At 39.2% G+C, this 21,612-nt stretch overlaps 3 protein-coding genes across 6 annotated transcripts; 2 read left to right on the forward strand and 1 right to left on the reverse strand.

Moving 5' to 3' along the window:
- Positions 1 to 779: 779 nt before the first annotated feature.
- On the reverse strand, positions 780 to 4,719 carry LOC135645079 (BTB/POZ domain and ankyrin repeat-containing protein NPR1-like). Of its 2 annotated transcripts, XM_065163149.1 has the most exons (5): positions 4,146 to 4,719; positions 2,545 to 3,292; positions 2,252 to 2,452; positions 984 to 1,252; positions 780 to 918 (listed from the first exon to the last, which is right to left on the reverse strand). In XM_065163149.1, the coding sequence occupies exons 1-4, from the start codon at positions 4,677 to 4,679 to the stop codon at positions 990 to 992; spliced, it is 1,746 nt and encodes a 581-aa protein (XP_065019221.1). In that variant the 5' UTR covers positions 4,680 to 4,719; the 3' UTR covers positions 780 to 918; positions 984 to 989. The 2 variants fall into 2 exon arrangements, with proteins under 2 accessions (XP_065019221.1, XP_065019219.1); XM_065163147.1 differs by having other exon boundaries at positions 780 to 1,252.
- A 1,856-nt stretch (positions 4,720 to 6,575) lies between these two features.
- Positions 6,576 to 14,185, forward strand: LOC103993773 (uncharacterized). 2 transcript variants are annotated; one of them, XR_010498670.1, is made up of 7 exons: positions 6,576 to 8,163; positions 8,836 to 8,901; positions 9,079 to 9,207; positions 10,454 to 10,504; positions 11,981 to 12,121; positions 12,257 to 13,060; positions 14,040 to 14,185. XR_010498670.1 is itself a non-coding variant. In XM_009413955.3 (6 exons), exons 1-6 carry the CDS (start codon positions 6,652 to 6,654, stop codon positions 12,806 to 12,808), a joined length of 2,451 nt encoding a protein of 816 aa, XP_009412230.2. In that variant the 5' UTR covers positions 6,576 to 6,651; the 3' UTR covers positions 12,809 to 13,193. The 2 variants fall into 2 exon arrangements, 1 of the variants encoding a protein (XP_009412230.2); XM_009413955.3 differs by lacking the exon at positions 14,040 to 14,185 and having other exon boundaries at positions 12,257 to 13,193.
- Positions 14,186 to 14,583: 398 nt separating this feature from the next.
- LOC135645908 (uncharacterized) lies at positions 14,584 to 21,437 on the forward strand. 2 transcript variants are annotated; one of them, XM_065164809.1, is made up of 12 exons: positions 14,584 to 15,398; positions 15,787 to 15,855; positions 16,976 to 17,168; positions 17,966 to 18,060; positions 18,274 to 18,341; positions 18,428 to 18,474; positions 18,658 to 18,735; positions 18,821 to 18,974; positions 20,216 to 20,368; positions 20,444 to 20,554; positions 20,856 to 20,924; positions 21,003 to 21,437. In XM_065164809.1, exons 2-12 carry the CDS (start codon positions 15,846 to 15,848, stop codon positions 21,120 to 21,122), a joined length of 1,098 nt encoding a protein of 365 aa, XP_065020881.1. In that variant the 5' UTR covers positions 14,584 to 15,398; positions 15,787 to 15,845; the 3' UTR covers positions 21,123 to 21,437. The 2 variants fall into 2 exon arrangements, with proteins under 2 accessions (XP_065020881.1, XP_065020880.1); XM_065164808.1 differs by lacking the exons at positions 14,584 to 15,398; positions 15,787 to 15,855 and having other exon boundaries at positions 16,776 to 17,168.
- The last annotated feature ends 175 nt before the right edge of the window (positions 21,438 to 21,612 follow it).

The following is a 21,612-nucleotide window of genomic DNA, read 5'->3' on the forward strand; positions in this document are numbered from 1 at the left end:
TTTCTAAAGCAGAGATGTCGAAGGTCTTCCACCCGCGTTAACGTAGAAGGATCCCAGTAAGCAAGTCCTTCACGTTTTCGCTTTATGATCCGTGCAGAGGCGCACCGCACTGATGCGGTCAGTTGCACGATTTCCAAAGCAGAGATGCTGAAGAGCAAGTCCTACACGTTTTCGCTTTATGATCCGTGCAGAGGCGCACCGCACTGATGCGGTCAGTTGCACGATTTCCAAAGCAGAGATGCTGAAGAGCAAGTCCTACACGTTTTCGCTTTATGATCCGTGCAGAGCCACACCGCACTGATACTGCCAGTCGCACGGTTTACAAAGCAGAGATGCTGAAGAGCAAGTCCTTCACGTTTTCGCTTTATGATCCGTGCAAAGGCACACCGCACTGATGCTGTCACTCGCACGGTTTCGAAAGCAGAGATGCCGAAGAGCAAGTCCTTCACGTTTTTGCCTTACGATCCGTGCAAAGGCACACCGCACTGATGCTGTCACTCGCACGGTTTCCGAAGCAGAGATGTTGAAGAGCTAGTCTTCCACGTTTTCGCTTTATGATTCGTGCCAGAGGCGCACCGGCACTGATGCAGTCAACTCGCACGATTTCCAAAGCAGATACGCTGAACGTCTCCCGACAACGGAAGTAAACAGGACGGAACCCGGAAAAGAAGTGCTTCATTGGGTTCCTGCTTTAAAATCCGTGCAGGGGCCATCGCACTTCGTCGAAGGCCATGCACGATTTCCGAAGCAGAGATGTCGAGCTTCTGTGGACTGGGATCTGATTACAGTTTATCTATATTTCCATGATTCGATTCATCTGCAGGTATCATCAAAACATGCAAACGTTCACGGCATTGTGCTCATCTTCCACCTCCACGCAAGGAAAGAAACAGATGGTCCTTAAACTAAGCTCATCCGCTGCATAAAGCTAAGGGTCAAAAGAAGAGAGAGAGAGAAAGAGAGAAAGAGGAGGAAAACGATACCCCATATCACTTTTTGGCAACCTTATTCCTGGCTGCTCGAGCAGACTTAGAAAACGAAGCGGCAGAGCAGGAGGCGGCAGATCCGCCGAACGCTTTCTCGTTCTTATCTTGGGTAAATGCCATGTTCATCTCTTCCAGAATCTCATTGTATCTGTTCTTTCGCTCTTCAGTGTTGATGTGCTCCACTATGGATAGCCCCGACAGATCATCTCCCAGGAACTTGTCGATTACCTTGGAGCACCGAGGAAAGAAATGCATCCCAAGTTGCACTGGACAGTAACGTTCACACAGATCATTTACAAAATACAGAGTATCATGCTATCGACATGCGCTAAGAAGGTGGCTCATCTAAATGCCTAAGTTTCTAGATGGAATGACACTGCTTAACAATTCAAGATGATGTCTGAGCAAAAGTCGCAACTCGAAATATTGTTTAGGTCACTGACGCTTACGTATTGAGTTTGAGTCAAATGCAGTGTTTCAAAAAAAGCTGCCACTGTGCATGTCTTTCATGTCACTACTGGAGTTGTGCAGCATGTTTCCAATATAAGAAAACTGAAAGAGTTGTGCAGCATATTTCCGATCTAAGAATCTATGTAAGTTAGCTGCTAAAACTCTCATCCAAAACTAAGTATCCAACACCTGCATAATTACATGGTTGATTTTTTTACCGAATAAGGGGGTCGCAAATAACTGACAACATTTTGTACGGGGCAGAACAGGACAGCTGATAGCATTTTGTTGGCCCACAAACGGGTTATGAAAGCTGGGATGGGATGTCGATATTTTTGTCGACAGTGAAATAGTAACACGATAGATGGATTAGTTAAGCAAGAAGCAATTCAGAAATCCACTATGTGCTTAAAGTCAGTGATGCAGAAAATATTGATCTTCTCTTTTTTTTTGGTCGTGCAGTAACTGGAGAGATATGGGGCAGCATGTTGAAGTTTTGTCAGGTGAAGAGCGATAAATAAAAAGACTCGAATCAAAATCTGAGAAGATTTAATAAGAACTGCAGTAGAAAATCAGAATTACTCCTTTTGCAGCACTTTTGATCGAAAGGAATAGGAGGTTGTTTGGAAAGGAACTTAGCAAGGAAGATTGTCTCATGGTTTCTACCAAAAAACTGATATTGATATAACTGATCCAGTGGATGCTTGGATAGTGTTCAATGTATGCAGCTGTCTCCTGCTGGTCTAAACAAGTGGGTTTTGTATCTTAAATGAGTTTTTGAGAAAAAAAGATAATTACTTGCCCAGAAAAGGTACCTGTCTTTGTTAGAGCTTCCATCCGCGAGAAGTCCTTTTCTGTCATTTTAAAAGATGCTTTTACCACATCCTCGGCTGACCTCTTGTTTCCAGAAATGAGATTTGTCAAGCAACTTGACTTGAATCTTAGTGTGCCATCCACATTAGCATTGTTCATGGCAGCTTTTGCTTCCGTCGGAAATAAGCTCTCTGCTAGCCAAACTGCATTAAGAAGAGGAAATACAGCTGACCCCCCTCTCATAATATTTCAAGAAAACGGCAAAGGAAAATACTTTCTACACCGGTAAAATTACCTCTGCTTTCGAGGTACAATAACCTCTCTTGCAGATTATCACTGATCATCTCGACTGGAACTGAAGTTACTTCCATGAATGAATCTCTCATTTCAGCTTGTTCTAGCATCTCGATGCATAGTCGTTCCCTCGGGGAAGGTTCGCCTTGTTCGGTTGACCTATAATAGTCTGTAGATCTGGTAAGCCTCTTGGAGATTTGAAGAGCTGTCCTTCCATCTGATGTGTGGTCAAAAGGGCGAGCTCCCATCGTCAGCAAGGACATTATGATTTCAGGTTCTTTACGCATTGCAGCAATGTGGAGCACCGTGTAATGTCTGTGGTCTCTGCCATTAACGTCCGCAAGCCCAAGACTCAGAAGCTCTTTTGTAATTTTAGAATCACAATAAGCGACCGCATAATGTAGAGCCTTTGCATTGTCAAGAGTGGTACCTCCCTCCTCCAGAAGCAATTTGACTAATTCGATATCATCTGAATCGAGAGCACCGTATACGCTCTTCACATGCTTTTCAGGGAATTCAAGGTTCTCTTGTCCATCCAATCCGAAGTTTGACCGGGACTGCTTAATCTGCTCGACAATATCTGGGGGCAACTTTTTATTTAGGGCTACAAAATCGATATCGGACTGGACAACCATCCCGATGCATTTCGTAAGTAATCTCTGACACAGCTTATTGTTCAAATTTGCAACCAATAGAATCATCAGAATGTCATCTGTTGCTACTTTCTGAAGAATATTGAGGAGCTGCCGCTGCAATGAATGATTTCTTATGTTATACATCCTTTCAAGAAAGTTGAGGATTTGGCAACCAAAAAAAAAAAGCATAAACTTGATTGTTGCTGAAAATGAGACGATCAAACAACAATTCATGATGACATGCCTTACAAAATTGCTGGAAATTGGAAAATATGTCAAGGATGCATCACCAGAATATAGAAGGGAAGGTACCTACTCTCTTTAATGGAAAATCCCAAAGTTATTGCTTCTAAATGTCCGATGAAAAGAACTTATGATAGATGTGCTCATCAGTTTTATATCTGCTGAGGATTTCTCGTTGTTATCTGCAAATAGGTTGTTGGGTACACCGATTATATCAGAGAAGGAAGCAGGGATTTATAGTTGGAACTCCTCATAATAATCAAAAGAATTTTTATTGCACAATTTGAAGACGAGGAGTGGATAGATCTACAGATTGACAATGCTAGAACACCAACAAGAACATTGAATCAAAATTCAATCTCGAGCAAAATGTCGATAACAAAATTCCACTACAATATTCTGAAAGTCTTGTACTTTACTTCTAAGAACAGGATGAATCTGTTCAATTTGTCTTTAGTTCACAAGTATTCAGTACACCTGAACAGCCTACTAAGTAAAATCATGAAATTAGGGATTAATTTGTATTTGACACATCGGAATCTACTTCAGGAATTCAAGGATGGTGTGTAGCACTGGACAATCAATCAAGCTACTGATAGAAGCCACCAGATGCCACAAGGAATACTGTAGTAGAGAAGCAAAGGCATGCTGACCCACGATTCAGAACAAAGAAGCGAATCAAGCCATTATCTACATCTCTAAAAGCAATCGATCCATTGGTTACCTGAAAGAGGCTAACGAGCTCGTTGATCTCGAAGGTGGAGGCAGCATGGAGGACCTGGAGCATGAAATGAACGGCAGGCCAGCAGGCCTCGTGGCGGCAGCAGCCCTCGTCAACGCACTCAGCCACGCCCCGAGGCAGCTCCTCCAGCCGGCCGGTGTAGACGTACTGGAGCACCGCCTCCAGTGCCTCACACCCGACCTCGAAGCCGTTCACCATCTCGCCGAGCTCGAGCGCCGCCGCCCCGCCCGCGAACTTGTCACGGAAGAAGGGGCTTCGGGCCGCAAGGAGGCAGCGGTGGACAGGCACCACCCGCGGGGGCTCGCCGCCCGAGGATCGGACGGTGATGCGGGCGTCGGAGCAGAAGGAGAGGCCGGGGGAGCGGAGGAGGAATCCGAGCTGCTCCGACAGGCGGCTGAGCGCGGCCACCTCGGCGGCCGCCACGGTTTGCCCTGCTACCGCCGCTGCGACTGCTACGGGGTGGCACAGGCTGCTGCTCGTCGCGTCGGAGTCGGAGAAGGGTTGGCTCGCCTCCATGGCCAAGCGGGGCTTCGGAGTTCCCACCTCCCAACCGACCAACTCAGCGAGTCCACAGTCCTCTCTCGCTCTCTGTAAATATATATCTTGTCTTACGCGGGGTTGCAAAGTGGGGTCACTGCTTGCGTGGCGGTATGTGAATGGTGGGGCGGCGGTTTAATGGCATAATATGACGCTTTGGGTCGTTACGCGATGAGACGCAGTAAACCGTCCCATCGCCTCCTTATCTTAATTATTCGTCCCAATTCGACTCGAAAAGAAAATTAAATCCAAATTAATGATATTATAACTAATTAATTATTATAAATTATTTTAAATTTTCTCTTCCTTCCTTCCTTCCAAGCTGTTGTCCTCTCGTCTCCGACGACGCCTGCTTCGACTCAGTCAATGGCCCTCAGAGAAGAGAAACAGAAAGGTCTAAAGGCAGCGATCGGTTGGAAGTGCCGATAGCTTTCAAGCGGCATTCTTCTTGAGTCAGACTCGGTCAACCCGGGGTTTGCTTGCGCCGACAGCTTCGGCCACGCACAGTTCCAAAGCATCAGTTCATGTGTCACCTCCGAGCGGTCAGACTCAGCCAAGGAAACAACCGTCGGCTGCTTTCCGTCGACGCCGGTCAGTGCGTGCGAAGTTGCCAGGAGATGGATTGCTGTCTTCCATCAATCATCTATCTGGTCACGAGCACATATTCTGCGAATGAAGAACTAAAAAAAAAAAACCAGAGTCTCTTTTTTTTTTGCTTTTTTGTTAGAAAAGTAAGAGATGAGTTTAATATAAGAAGATGGATGGGATCGAATTAGGGTTCTATGTGGCATTTGATTTTTCAAAAGCTAAATGGTGATGATAGATATGAATATTCTCATTTGTTTTTTCTTATTTCTTTGTAAAAAAGAGATTAAGATGTATAATATAAAGATTCTATGATCTTTATTATCAATAGTTAAATTTTTTGGACGATTTTTTTAGAAAAAATATTAAGTATTTCTCAAACAGTACTCCTTATTTTGGGTTTTCTTTAATAGTATATATATTTTGAAAAAATCTAAATTGTTCTCAATTTTTTTGCCTATTATAATATTTTGGACACAATAATAAAAATACTACAAAAATTACTTAAAAATATTATAAATAAGTTAGATAGAATTATACTATGATTCAAATAGGTATTTATAATAGTTTTAAGATTAATATTACCTAAATATAAATAAAAAAACAAGTTTGTTATGCTGTTTTGATCATCACAATAAAATATACTCAAAAACAATATAAATGAGTAAATTAGACTCAAAACATCAATCAAACCAACTGATGATCTTTGAGTAGGGATAACCAAAAGATGGACAATATAATACCACTTCAAATATCTTTCAATAACATTTATAGTGTTTTTTATATTTTAATAGAAATGCTATAAATATTTTTGGAAAACATCGTAAAGAAACTAACTAAAAATACTATAAATTTGTATAAATTTGGTAAAAAAAATAAAATTTTGATGAAAAGTTTTTCGGGGAGCATTTTTTGGGTATTTTAAAATTAAAGGATATTATTTTAAAGTAAATTGATCTTTTTCATGTAACTTATTTTTCAAAATTATGAATTTATTTTTCAAAAAATATACCCCATATATATATATATATATATATATATATATATATATATATATATATATATATATATATATATATATATATATATGTAAGAGGTGGGCCGCAATTGGGCTCTTTAAGCTGAGCTCAGAGGACTTTTGTTGGCCCAATCAATAGACCAACAGCCAATCATCAACCGGCTGGGGGCCCGCCTTCTAAGCCAATGATAAGACGTGTTTTCTTGTCTTGTGCCATCGACGAGACACATGACCAGCAACCGTCTCTTTCCGCAGACGTCTACATAAGGCGCCACTCGTAGGCGCTTAGGGTTCGCGGCGGGCGAAAGAAAGAAGACCGCGGAGGGAAGGAAGACAGGGTTCGAATTCATGGAGAACGTATTCCGAAGTCCCGCCACAGTCGGAACCCTAAACCCTCGGATGGGAAGCTACTCGCGCCCCATTCCTCCCCCGCGCCGGAGATCCCATCTCGACAGCGCGTCGTACCGCACTCTGGTTCGGATCTTCTCCCTTTGCCTCGACGAGTCCCTCGTCCCCAACGAAGAACCTTGCAAGGATCCGATCCTTGTGTCGGGTGCCGCTTCTCCTGAAGTCCCGAAGAGCTCGTCGGCTGGTAAAGACGACGTCGTTGATTCACATGGTGATGGAATCGTGGCAAACGAGCTTCGGCGTGATGACAGTGAGAGTGTTGAATGTGGAAACGCTACGTTTAACTCTGATTCGAAAACTGAGGGAATTGAAGAGAAATTTGGAGATGGGACTGGCGGGAATGGAGAGACGGTGAACGGCCTGGTGTGTGAACGGCCGCAAACGGAATCTGGGGACGATAAAGCCGAGGCTTCGAATTCAATGGAAGAGATGGGGCATCAGCGCGAGGAAACTGGCCAATGTGTTGATGGTGGACTTCAGGAAGGTCTGATTGTCGAATCTAAGTTAGAGACCGAAGTTTGTGTGGACGAAGCCACAGAACGTCCAGGTGATAATTTGATCTTTGATTTCCCTGAATTGGTAGAATTGCAGGACAGTATAATTGGCCTAGTTGGGGGATCACACGGTGAAGTTGCTGAAGGCGTCTCTGGAGAAAATTTATCTCAAGTCCCTGGTTCCAAGGATCAAGTCACTCACTTGGTGGATGAATCAGAACAAAGAATGAATAATGAACTGAAAGATGAATGCGTTAAAGGAGCATCGTCAGAGGTCTTGACAGATGAATTTAATGCATTAAGTGTTTCCCCAACTAGAATGTCTTCTTCTAATGAACTGCTACGTGATATCATGTTTGAAAGGAACAGGGAATGTACTAATCCATCGGCTACATATTTGTCTCCCAATGAGCAAATGTTATTTAAACCTCAGAAAAACGTGTCCAAGTCAATAAATGAAACTGCTGAAAATCATCAACAAGAGCTTTTGGGTTTCTCCATGAAACAGTTGGAAGAGAACCTGGCAGATGCATTAGTAGATCCAAACAATGTTGAAGAAATTGAAGAAGGGCAAATTCCTGGTGACTTTTGGAGTTTAAACGAGACTGAACCAGGGGTGCATCATAATGCACTTCTTCAGGATCAGAAGTTAGATGAAGGATCATGTCACACTGACTTTCTTCAAAAAGAAGGTCCTGATTGTTTCGCTAAGCTCTCCGGAAAGAACATTATGGCAAGAAATAATAAGTCGAAAGAGGATGTTCTTTTCATGGAGATCAATGAAAAGATGGATGGAAATGATTATCTTTCTTCAGATGAAAGATATTCGACTGCTGAAATGAAAAAGAGTTGTAGTAATGTGCCTGTGATGTACTCTGAGCAGCAAACAACTGCAGTGAATGCTTTTGGATCATGTGAAGAGAAGTTGACATATCAGAATAAGGAATCCATTGTTGAGGTGTGTTTTTCTGGTGTAGTATTTTCCTCCGCGAGCCCAATAGTTTTTTTTTAATATTTGCAAATTGGCTTCAGATCTTTTAACTGAAAGTTACTTTAGCACCCTTGTTGAGGTCCTTTCTATCATATCAACTTCATTTGGTGCTTGGATTGATATCTTGCCATGCTCTGGTCGCATGAAACTTAGGATATATTTGCATTTTTTGAATCCTATATTCATTAACTATATCCATTATGAGAAATGTTTCATTGTCTCAGGTCCTTGCATTGTGTAGACGGGGTGCTGTGTCCTTTATATTTAGTAGCTTCGTGAGTTTTACTCTTATACTGATTCTCAACATTATGATGAAAAACCTAATTCAAAGTATGGACTGTTTATTGTATTCATTGGAGGAGTAAGTTCACCTGAAAAATAGGTCCAACATTATAACCAACACACTGGAAAGACAGAAAAGTTTCATACTTATCACAGTGTGTGAATTTGACCGCTAGGAGGTGGGGCCTCGAGGCTTCAGCTTTTAGTTTCTGCAATTTGTTTACTAGTATTTCTACCTGTTATCCATGTCAGTGGATCTTTCTGTTAATAAAATCAGGATATTCCCAACTAATATTACTGTATTTCTTGATCCACTAATTTGTCTTCTGATCTTTTTTTATTGTTTTCTCTACACAGACTGTTAACGAGAAAATCAAGAGGAGGAGAGGTCCTTTAACTGAGGAAAGAAAAGCTAAGAAAAAGGTGAATACACTTTCCATATTGTTCTTTTCCTAATTATGAAAGTTAGCTAAAATTTAACATATATTTTTAACTGCATATCAGCAATTAATTTTGAATTAACTGTGTCAAAGAAGCATGATGTGTATCTCAAAAAACTGCAATGTTACTAATACATTCTTTTTTCTTATCCATTTGCAGAAGGCCAAGAAAAGGAAAAGAGCAGAGAAAGAGAGACAACAAGGAGTCAAGAGATTGAAGCTGCAACCGGTTGTAAAGCCAAAAGCAGTAAAGCTCTGCAACTTCTATCTGATGGGTAGATGCCAGCAGGTTGAGCTATCTATTTCTTTGGTTTGTGATTGCTTCAGTTTCACTCAAGTTCTCCATATTCATGTTGTATATATTCCATCAAACACTTATTAACTCGTAATTTTATTTGCAACTATTGTACAAATGGTTCCATTGCTAGTCAGCTCTGTAGTTCTACAAATATCTTGTTAGTGGAAGATAACTTATTATATTGTTGAGAGAACAATCCCTCCATAATTTCGTATTCACCTGATATTCATGTGATCCTCAGGGCATTTGTGGCTTCTTCATTTTGTTGAAATCATATGTTGACCTTTATATCATCTACTTAGCTACTGTTTATAACTTTATCCTGAATGTTCTTGGCAACTTCAGTATTCATGAATCTTTCTAGTCTCTGAGCCCTATGTTCCTTGCATCCATTAAAGGCAAGCTCTTCGAAAATTGATTTCCAGGATTGTTCTTCTCTATTACTTATCCATTTCCTTTTTTTATCATTATGCTGGGGGTGATCTGATTTAAAGAAAATGATATCTTAAAGTTTCTGCATCCATTAGCACATTGTTTTGGCATTTACGTTTTCTTCACATTAAACATTAGCCTGTTTCCATGAGACAGACTCATACACTATTGACATTTAAAATTCCACTTCCCTTTCATTGGCCTTCAATTAATTTTCATGAGATGTGAGAATATAAGGTGGAATCTTAATATTAGTTTGAGCAAATTAGTATCTGACACTTCACCTTGCCTATTCTTTGCTTTTTTTTTTTTGTTCTAATATGTAGTGATTTTGCATAAACATGGTTTTAATCAAATAATGTCTTCCATAAATATCTTATTTTAGAAAATGCTTGACCGTTTACCGTGCATTAGATTAATTTAATCCTAATAGATCATCTGCACTGTTTGCATCATCTTCAAGTACTTCTCAAGTTGATTCTTGTTGCGACACTCCTTTTGATATGTTTGTGTGAAACCTACTATGGTAAAGATGCTGCTTTAAATTGGATAAAGTTGCCTGGTTAAAGGAGAACCTTAGCATGATAAGTTAATGATTTGTGATAGGTTTTTTTCTTGTAAGCGTGCCTTGGATGAATCCTTCTCATTATGTGATTTTTAAATGGATGAGTCTGATTGGATATATGATCCGGATACACTAATGTATTGTTTTTGTCAACTTGTTCTGATGTTGTTTGTTGTCGCATTGTTTACATAAATAACATATTAGCCTTTTCTATATGACACAATTTCTTTCGAACTGCAGGGAGATTTGTGCAAATTTTCCCATGATGCTACTCCCCTAACAAAGTCCCAGGTACATGTTCCATGTTTAAGATTGTTTTTTTAAAGACTTAGATTTCTTTAAGATGTTATCCTAAATCTAGTTTGGATTTTGTAATATATGGCTTTTTACCCTGATTATGTATTCCTGGTAGCAGTTTGTCTCTATAACAAAATCCCTTGCTTTCTTTAAATGTTTTTACTGGTCATACAAAATGCATGTGATTTGGTAAATAACCGATGACCAGTTTCATTTATCTTCATATATTATGTTCTCTTCCATTGTCTGCTCTCTCTCTCTCTCTCTCTCTCTCTTTCTCTTGGTGGTTTGGTGGGGTAGGGAGCTGTTCTGGAGTGCCATTCTGGTCTGCTTAGGTTGGAAGTTATAGTTGAGAAAATACATAGATAGCTGAAAGAAGTTATAATCCTCTCCAAAATTTGGAGATGAGCATTAATCACAGCTAACTGTTTCCCTAATGACTGGACAATCCTAACAAATTCACAGGCACATGTTCTACCTTTAATGTTGTCTTAAAGATTTAGATTTTTCTATCAATTTATAGATCTTGTTTTGTTGATGCATTGTCTTTTACCCTGACTATGCACTTCCTGATGACAATTTTTGTGAAAGCCTTGCTTTCTTTACATGAATTTGCTGGTCATATGAAATGTATGGACTTTGGCATTATAATTAATGTCCAGTTTCATATATCTTCATATATAACATTCTCTTTTTCCCTTTATTTTTATTGCCTTTTTTGACATGTCTTGAGGGAGCACAATTATCTAGTTTTGTATGGATAGAAAAATATACAGATGGATGAAAGCAGTTATAGTCCTCTCCAAAAGTTGGAGATCAATATTGAATGCAGTTCGCCTTTGCATCTCTCCTAGCTTAGTCAGATGACCGGTTAAACTAGATAATAACAACATGAATTTCCATGTTGATCTTTGACTGTCAACCTAAAATATTAATAGTAAACAAGCTCTGGGAACCCAATCTATTAGATGAGGGTGTAAAAATCTCTAAGCTGAGTTGCAGATGTCATCTCAAATATGAAAACTAATGGTCTAGTAGAGTTTTGCTCTTGTAGCAGCCTCGGATTAGCGAATTGGCTCTCTTCTGTTTGTTTTGTGACCTTTGGCTATATCCTCAACTAGAGGCTCCTTTTGGAAGTTTGTGCTTTATATCAGGTTCCACTTATGATGCTATAAGGCTTATGTCCTTTGTCTATCCTTATTGTCTTTGCTATTATTTGAATGTTGCATTGTTGTTCCTGCTCATTTCTTTTTACCAATTTATCTCAAACAGGTTGCCAAAATGTTGTTGCATGACGAAATGTAGTTGCCATATTTATTTTCCTTCCTTCTGTGTAAATGTTTTTTCCTTGTCTATGCAATCTTGTTAAGCATGATCTTCCCAAAGTCACAACATGATTCACATTTCTTAAAGGGTTATGTTGTCATTTTCTTTCTTTTCCTCCTGACATGAACTAGTTGTTTCCTGCAGCCATGCAAGTACTTTGCTTGTGATTCTTGCTTAAAAGGTGATGATTGTCCATTCGATCATGAACTCTCCAAGTATCCCTGTCACAACTTCCATTCAAAAGGGAGCTGCCATAGAGGAGACAGATGCAAGTTTTCACATAAGGTACCTACTTGTGGAGTGCTCTCAGCTTCTAATCTTTGATAGAAAGTTCCAATTATTACTTTATTTTTGTTTAATTTGTTGGTTAAGTTTAATTAATTTGTCAATAATTAACTGTGTTATTTTTTTGTTTTTCAGATCTCAACTGTTGAAGGTTCCTCCATGCCAATTGCAAGCAATTTAGTTTCTCCATTAACATCAGGAAAGTTCAATGCGGGGAACCAAAAAATTGCAAGTAAAAAACTTACAAATGCCAGTAATCCACCTAAAACTGCTACTTCAAGTACAAAATCTGTCTTGCCTAAGCAGTCAGAAGGAAACTTGGTGAAGATTGCGAAGGAACCCATGCAAATACCTAATGGAATACGTTTTATTTCATTTGGAAATGAACTGTTAGAGAGTGGGAAGTTGCCTGCAAACAGCTTGCTTCCTGAGAAACATGGGTGCAGTCAACAGAAACCAGAAAAGCCTTTAGCAGATGGACATAAAAATGCTGTTTGCCTAAGTGAGAAATCTCTTTCTAAACCACAAATGGAATATAGTGTTTCTCTTCCTGCTACAAATGCCTTTTCTGGTAACTATTTGAAAAATAAAAGTTTCAGTATTGACCCTGCTTCCAGAAGCCTCCAAAGTGAAGTTTCAGATGCATCAAAAATCTTGGACGAGTTTTTATTTGGTGCTACTGGCTAGAGGGTTGTTACATTTGTTCTTACCAGCTGTATATTTCTATTACAATGAATGTAGTGGTCGAGATTTCAAGTCCCATGTGTTGGAGGAGATTGCTAGTTGGCAGGCATCACACTGCTATAAACAAATAGAAGTGACTCAGATTCAAGCGGTAATTTTTTCACTATAATTGATTGCCATCTGACCTCACCAGTTGGAACCCATACTGCCTCAGCTGATGACCCTTAGTTTAATGTTTGAGAGCTAAATTATCAGGTACTTGGCATTGGGTTTAAGATTGAATGTTAATATCATGTGGGTGTAACTTTGACATGGTTTGCTAAAGGAAAATGTCTGTTGGTACATGATCACAAATGAATGTATCCACTGTCGAACTTTTTTTTGCTCATATTATTAAATGGATATTTTTGCTGCTGAAATTTTTTTATTGTAATATACTTCTAGCACAACTTATTCTAGTGTAAATTGTAATACAAATTCTTTCATGCACTATGAACTGCATTCGTAGCTAACTCCTAAAAGGGTTATGTATACTAGTATCTTAATACTGCTTGGAGCAAGGAAAATTATCTTAAGATCACATTCTGTTGAAGATTCAGCAATGGATTAGACATGATATATTGTGGCCTTTTTTACTTGCTGCAACTCTATTTGCTTAATTCAATGTCCTGTGCTGATTTGTTTATGATTTGAGGATTTATGAGTTCATTATCTTTCTAAATTGTATATCTGGATTTGAAGATTATGCTGGTATGTGATGGTTATGAGTTTTTGAGCTCTTTAAACTTTATTGCATTTTCTGCCTTTTGAAGATTTATGTTGGTATGTGATGGTTTTTTATGAAGTTGGCTGCTGGAGAGTAGGCATATGCTTTTATCACAAAGAACTTGTTGAGAAGCTACTCAACTGAGATTCATGTTTCCCTTGTCAGCAAACTGAAACCACATGACTATGCTGGATAATCATTTTAGTGTTCTGCTATTTATTACTAGGATTTCCTTGCTAAAAGATGGTAAAATATATTCTTCTTTGCCCCTGCAGAAACTTGGATACAGAGTGCATATAAGAGAACTAAAAACTAAATGGTTATCATCTATAATTTTTAGTTTGGCTTTCAAATCTTTTCTTTCAGCATCTTGTGGTGCTGTTTTTTCACCAGTGAGTATAATCGTATGCTGCTCAGCATACAATCATCTAACTTGTATGAATTTGTTTTATCTTTGGTAATGAACAGGCTACAGTTTGACTGTTTGAGCCCTTCAAGGTCACCAGCAGACTCCTGATTGTGTGGATTTGTTCAATATATCGGCTGAAGTATTAATTGAAGAGCTTTGACATGTTGATGCTTGAATTTTCCTGATGTTACCAGGCTAGTCTGACTTCCAAATTAGTGAGTTTGCATGGGGAGTTTCTTTCTCCCTTTACTGTGTAAAGAGGTGTAATAGGTTTATAACCTAGCCATCGCTTTCTTCCTAATCTTGAAGCCCTTGATCCGACTAATGGTTTTTCTATTCTGTACAAAATGATTTATCAGAAAACTGACATATGTTCATTGTTGTTACTATATAGTGATTAATGTAGCTATTTCTTTAACTAACATCAATCATGTCTTCCCTGCTATGATTCTATAGAATTTTGCTGGGAAGTATGGAAAAACATATACAGCCTAAAAAAACCGCCTTCCTGAAGATAAACAGTTTTTTCTTCTTTTTTTGCAGACAAATAGTTGGTTTTGATTCCTTGATTTTACATTTTTCAGGTTTGTCAGCTGGATGGAAGAACATTAACTATCATGTACTTTTGTTGCTGAATTCGGGGGAATTGCTGATGAAAAGCAAAGGAATTTAATCAGGAAGACCAACTGCAAGGATCTAATCTAAAATAAGATGCTTTCTGATATGAACTGTTGGGAAGTTTACGAATACAAGGGATACCAGGTTGCTTTAGAGTCAAAAATCATGAGTCTTATCATTTTGTTCAGATGTATTGGTCTGAGAACTGGAATCCATGGATCAGATACCTACTGAAGGATTTCATACTGATCACAACTGTGCCCCTTGGAAGTGGCCATACTGAATTCAAAGGTTTATTCAGATCCAGAACTAGAGTACAGACAACTAGTAAACAGATGGAATATTGAGATATACTGCAAGCTTTTAATATAGAAACAGAAAAGTGATAGTGTTTCATCATCATACTGGCAAGGTCATCTGGGGGAGTGAAGAACTAGCTTTATGTCCCAGCTGCATCCTAAATGGAAAGCTCAGATTCAAGATGTAAACAACAAATGAGCTGGTTATGTTAGGGCAACACACTAAAAAAAAAAGGAAAAGGGAACCAGAAAATGAATATTTGCACATCTGGAGCTGAATCAGGTTGATTAACAATGTTACTCAACTCTTCAGGATTTCAAGACTTGGAAGATTGCAACACCCAAGTATGGTTGACTAATTTATAGGGCGGGGAGATAAGTGTCTCCACCTCTCCCCTTCATGGATCTAGCAATTCTGACTCCCACTGAGGATCTACATGACACCAACTTCTCCATTTCCCCCGAGTTCCTGAATTGTTCATTGGATATCAGAGTTTGCAGGTACGCTGACCAGTCTTCTCATCATTTTGATGCCAAACATTGTATCATATTATTATCTTGCATTATATCAGTTATTACAGCATATTGTTCTTTTCGACATGAATAGCGGTTTTCTTTGATGTATGATCCCTTTAGGTCAAAAAAACATAAAAACATTGTAAGATTCATGATAGATGCATAGGATAAACATGTGCTTGCTTTGAAAAAAAAAAGAAAAAAGAAAAAACATGTGCTTGTTTTTTCAGTTTCAGCAATTAAAGATATTCTTTCATAAACAAAAAAGACAACCATAGACAAGTCATACATCATTTTCTTTTTCTCAATTATAAAGTAGTTGTTAGCTTGTTATCTTAAAAATCCTCGCCCTACACTCGTTATGGTGTTGCAGCTTCCTGCGGCCCCACAAATTTCCCGAGGACGCATTTGCTGCATCACGACAAGAACGACATGTCTGCAGGTACACTCTCTGAATCTTGTTCTCACGTTCTGTTGATGCCTCTTCAATCATAATAAGAATCAGTTGCTGTCTGCCAATAGATCTTGATTTATATCCAAAGTGGAAAGAACTAAAAATAAAATCTATTTGATTTATATCCAAACTTCAATCCCACATGAAGGTTGGCACGAATCATAATATGTGGTCCTGAACTCACCATGACCTTCCTTCTTTTACCTTCCTCACGTATTAACATCTTATTGCCGAGACTGCTCCCATTGGTCCTTTCCAATAAATTTGTTGGGTAAAGGTGTAGCACTCGTTCCAAGAAAGAGGCATAGTGATCGTAGAATGCATGAACTCGTCCATAGCTTTCAATGCTGGCGAACAGACTGCGAAAGCCATGGCATGAAAATATGTCTTCTGAATTTAATTTGAAACAATATTTAATTCTACTTTCAGAATCATAAAAAAAGCTTAATAAAAAGTTAGATGTGGAATTAGTGCATGCTAAACGCACTTTGCTTCTACCTTAGTTCACTTCTAGACATAATAAGAAGACAGAAATGTAGCTGCTAATGAGGTCAAATGGAGGTGTCTACATGTTGCTTGGGTCAAACTAAATGCAGACGGCTTATATATTGAGCAAACTAAACAAGCGAGGATTAGGATCTCATTGATTCCGGTACTTGTTTGGTTGCATATGGTAACTTTGCTAAGAGGTAAATGGAGCTTTTTACTGTTTCTTATGTGTTGACCTCTAAGAGCATATGGTGTGTACTTCTTACTTAAGTTAATATAACGTTTTTTTTATTGCCGGAAAAAAAAAACTCACCCACTTTGTGGCCTAATTTAATTATCAATTTATTACAACGTTCCAAAACATAGTTTTTAGTTTTAAATAAAAAAGGAAATTAATTATATATTCTTTGACGCTCTCGTTCTCCCCCTCTGTCCAAAGCTGTATAACCTTCGGCTTTCAAACCCCTCCATCTTGACCCGGAAATACCCGACACATCTCTCTCGCCTCTCTCCTTTCTTCGCTCTTCTTCTCCGTTTTGGATTGCTTGATTGGTTTCTTGAGGGCCGATGGCGGATCCGGACGCCAAGCTACAAACCGTTCTTAAAGTGAGAATGGCAGGCGGCGACGTTGATTCCAAGCCGGTGGACGAGGAAGAACCCCGGAACCCGGACGAGACCGCCGCCGACGGATCCAGGAAGCCCGTCGTCCTTGTGACCAACGCCGACGGGATCGGCTCCCACGGCCTTACATTTCTCGTGGAGGCCCTCGTTCGCGAGGAGCAGTGCGATGTCCATGTCTGCGCACCCGATTCGTGAGTCCTCTTGCCTCTTTGCTGTTGAATCTGCTTGGTGATTGCGGAGCTCGGCTTCTTCTCCTTTGTTCTTTTCTTGATCACGACTGCTTCGTTGAGTTTCTTGGTAAAGTTCTGGTCGGAATGGGTTTTATCTTTGTTCCTTTTCTCCAGGTATCTTGCTACTTCGGTCATGTAATCATGAACTTGTTTTATTACCTTTTGTGAATGACATTGTCTTCTCTTTGAACTTGGTTTGGTTTCCTATAAAGATCGATTCGTTTGGGATTTTTCTGGTCGTAGCGCTCTGTGCAGGTTTATGGTTTTGTTTCTTTTTTTGCATTTTGGACAGTCGGTGTCTTGCCATTTCCGTGATGTAATTATGAATTTGTTAATGGCGTTGCCTTCCTTTCTCCGAGTTCGGCTTGATTCCATTTCTGTCTTTGGTTTCCTATGAAGACTCGGATATGTTTGGTCATGGCCCTTTGTGCAATTTTCTGTTTTTATCCCTTTTATCCTGCTATTTCGGTTATGTAATCGCGAATTCGTTTTATTTTGTGAATCACACAGTCTTTCTCCTGTAAAGATTGGTTCCTCGGGATTAATTTGATCGCGACACTGCAAATTTCTGGCTTTGTTCCTTTTCTCCTTTTGGGTAGCACATATCTTGCAATTTTCGTCATGAAATTGTGAATTTTTGTGAATAGTAGGTTTCACGTCCTGTTTGATAGTTTGCAACTCTCGAGTATTCTTTAGATGATTTCATAGGGGTAATATTACTGATGTTTGTGTGTGTATTTTTTTTTTAATTTCTGAAGGGACAAATCTGTATCTGGTCATTCAATTACCCTTCACCAAACAGTTTCTGCAACATCTGCAGATCTTAAAGGTGCCACAGCTTTTGAAGTTTCGGGTATGATCAATTTTGGATCTCTCCCTAGTTTCTTCTGTTACTTCTCTCTGCTCTGTTGTGACGGAAACCATGAGTCAACTTCATCAGACTAATATCTCTGTCTCGATACTATTATGTAATAGTTTGCATCTTTAATATCAAATTTTGGCTTTCAAGAAACTTTAAGCTGAAACTTTGTTGCCTGGCAATTACAAAAGTAATTTTTGTGAACAGGATCTGCTGCTGATTGTGTCTCTTTAGCTTTATCTGGCTCATTATTTTCATGGTCCAAGCCCACACTGGTAAATTTATATCCTTAAGATTTTGTGCAGATATAGAATTAGAAATCTATTTTGAAAATATTATGAACGCTTTGTTCATTATTTAGGTTATCAGTGGAGTTAACAAGGGATCAAATTGTTGTGGTCATAATATGTAAGTATTCCACTTTAAAGTTCACATCTCATTGTTTTGAATGTTTAACACGACAGCATGTGCTTTTTGTCTCTGACTTCCATTTCATACTTCAATCCTTAAATCCGCATGTGCTTTTTGGCATCTGTAGTGTTTGTTCTTTTGGACTCAGTTTCATGTTTAATCTTTTGGTATGTTATGCAGCTTCTACTCGGGTGCTGTTGCTGGTGCTAGGGAAGCTTTAATGTGTGGAGTACCCTCTCTTGTGATTTCTTTGAACTGGTAAATAGTGCCTTTCCTGGTATGATGGCTAGCTCGATCAATGATCCTCATATTTTACCTATCGGAGTTTGATTGCTTCTGTTAGGAAGAAGGAAAAGAGTCAAGAAAGCGATTTCAAGGATGCAGTTGATGTGTGTTTGCCACTGATAAATGCAGCAATAAGGGACATTGAGAAGGGGATTTTTCCAAGAAACTGTCTGCTGAACATAGAAATTCCCACGGCTCCCTGTGCCAACCAGGTTTTCTGCAATTAAACTAAGCCCATTAGGAGTTTGAATATCATGTTGAGGCTTCATAAATTTTGATCCCTATGGGATAATCTGGTCTTTTTTTGCTTTAAAATTTCACATTTGATGCCGAACATCTGTGGTTATATTGGTTTTTATGAGGAATATTTCTTAACATCAATTATAGCAACATTCTTAACCTTCTGTATGTCATGAATGTACTTTTGCTTCATTCTTTACCGTAGGTTCATTTTTAAAGCCATGGAGTGCACATAGTTCAAAATGCATGTCATGACCATAACGATCTTTTTGGACTGGACATTAGTATTCGTAGAATCCCTTTGAATACTTAACTACCTAGTTCTAGGATCACATTTTAAATAAGTTTACTTTTCGATAGTTGGTTAATGCTTCGTAATTTCTTTCTGGAGTACTTACCCATCACTTGTTATCAACCTTTACTAATGGTTGGCATGACTAGTTTTGTTAGCACTGATATTTGCTTGAATGCCTCCTATTTCCTTGCAATGAATGTGATATTTCATATGGACAACCTACTCGGAGGTGGACCTTTAAGTTTTTGTTTTTTTGTCAAATTCAAATTTGAATAGGCAGTTTATGTTTTGATGCATAAATCTGCAAAGGCAATTGTGACAAGGGATGATGGAATAACCATTGAATGCTTGGATATGACAGGCTTAGTGAAGCTGTTGAATGAATTGACATTACCCTTCACTATTGATATTCAGTGCAGTGCCCTCGCATCTGTATGCTGTCTTTATCTTGCCAACACATTGCGGCTTTCACAGATCTGCATGTCAATGCTTTTCTCTACATGCATTCTTCCAGTGGAAGTCAATATGGTGGTCTTGATATATGCTTTGTTACTCTGTCATCACAATTTGCTTAGGATTTTACAAATGAGATTTTCCTGACCATAGGGTTAAAATCTTTGTGTTTGGTCCAAACCAGTCGTGTTTGTACTACTATCTTTGGTCGAAATCAGTTGAAATACAGGGGTGTAGGTGGTTTGCAACTATGCCACCCAGAAGTGTCTGGTCCGTATCTAGGTCTTTAGTTGGATTGCCATGGTGGTATTCCACAAGTAAGGAAACCATGACTTCTAGATATTATTGTTGGTCAAATTGGATATGATTTGTATACGTACTCCTAATTCATGTATTCAGCCTGTTTATTGCTATTGAGATATTTGTCTTTACACTTTATATCCTATTGTCATAAATTTTTGGCAGGGCTTTAAGCTGACCAGGCAGAGCCTTTGGAGATATGTTTCGAACTGGCAAGCCGTCTCAGCAAGTAGGCATCCCACTGCAGGGCAGTTCATGTCTATGCATCAAAGCCTTGGTATCCAACTTGCACAGCTTGGCCGAGATGCCTCTGCGGCTGTCAGTATATTTGCCTTCTGGTTTTGAACTTTTTGAATGCTTTCCCATTACCTATGGATAATTTGTGTTTTCCAGGGTGCAGCACGCCGCGTTGGTGCTCAGAGGAAAATTGTAGAAATCGAATCAGTTGCAGAAGCTGGAAAACCTGAGCAGAGAGAAGCGGTGAAGAAGTACTTTCGACTGGAGGTTAGACTGTATTCTTGAGTTAAAGTAGAGGCACAACAAAAGATCAGTGATGTTTACGATCTCATGGTTGACTCGTATCTTTTAATTGAAATATTAGCCAATCTTACAGTAACTTGCAGTACAAATTGCTGCGGACAACATCTCACAAAAGGAACTATGTGTTTTGCTTATATTATTCATGACTAGGTTTTCGCTAAAGATGACCATGAGTTTCTTTGCTTTTACGTGGTCCATAATTTTTTTCTTACAAATATACAATATGCAATAAGTGGATAAGTCAATTATGCTGTTCTGTTTGCAGTTCCTTGAGAAGGAGCAGGAACCCAAGGTTGAAGAAGATTCTGATTTCAGAGCCCTGGCAAATGGATTTGTGAGTATTTGTACCTTAGGTTTCATTATGTAGTGTCTTGGTTTTACTAGCTAACATGGTTTTTTGGACGCTGTTCAGATAGCTGTTACTCCTTTATATCTAGATTTGCAAGTGCAGCCTGAGATCCAAGCATCTGCTTCTGATTGGCTTGCTGCAGTTCTAAAAGGAACTGAAGAGGCTCCTGAGGCTGATGTGTAGCTAACTACTAGTTTACCAGACACATGGTTTTATCTTATGTTCCTCACCAAATGGAAGGTTTCCACATCAGTTCCAGTTTGTGCTGGTTCCTCCTCATCTGATTCCGTTTGTTGATGTTTCTTGTACCTGGGAGAACCCATGCCCGACCTATTAACGTTGGTGGCGGCATGAGGTAGAAGTGTTCAGTCACTATGCCTCCTCGATTGTGGTTTCTTTCTTTTCTTGAAGATAGTGGATGATATATGTTGTAAAGAGGCGTGTAAGTGTTTGGATTGACAGGATTTGTGTAGAATGGAGATGACTCATTTCCCTGCAGTTTTCTTTGTTAGGAACTTTATGCCATTCCCAATTAATGGATATGTTCTCAGAAGGCCAACCGTTATCATATTTGTCGGCGCGATAAACTATATTATGAACTAAGCAGCCATTTATCAATGCCACGCGGCATTGACGGTGTGTATTATTGGGCTTTGGGCCTAAGAGGCCCAGA

The sequence above is a fragment of the Musa acuminata genome, chromosome BXJ3-8, assembly GCF_036884655.1.
Source record: "Musa acuminata AAA Group cultivar baxijiao chromosome BXJ3-8, Cavendish_Baxijiao_AAA, whole genome shotgun sequence".
NCBI lineage: Eukaryota > Viridiplantae > Streptophyta > Magnoliopsida > Zingiberales > Musaceae > Musa > Musa acuminata.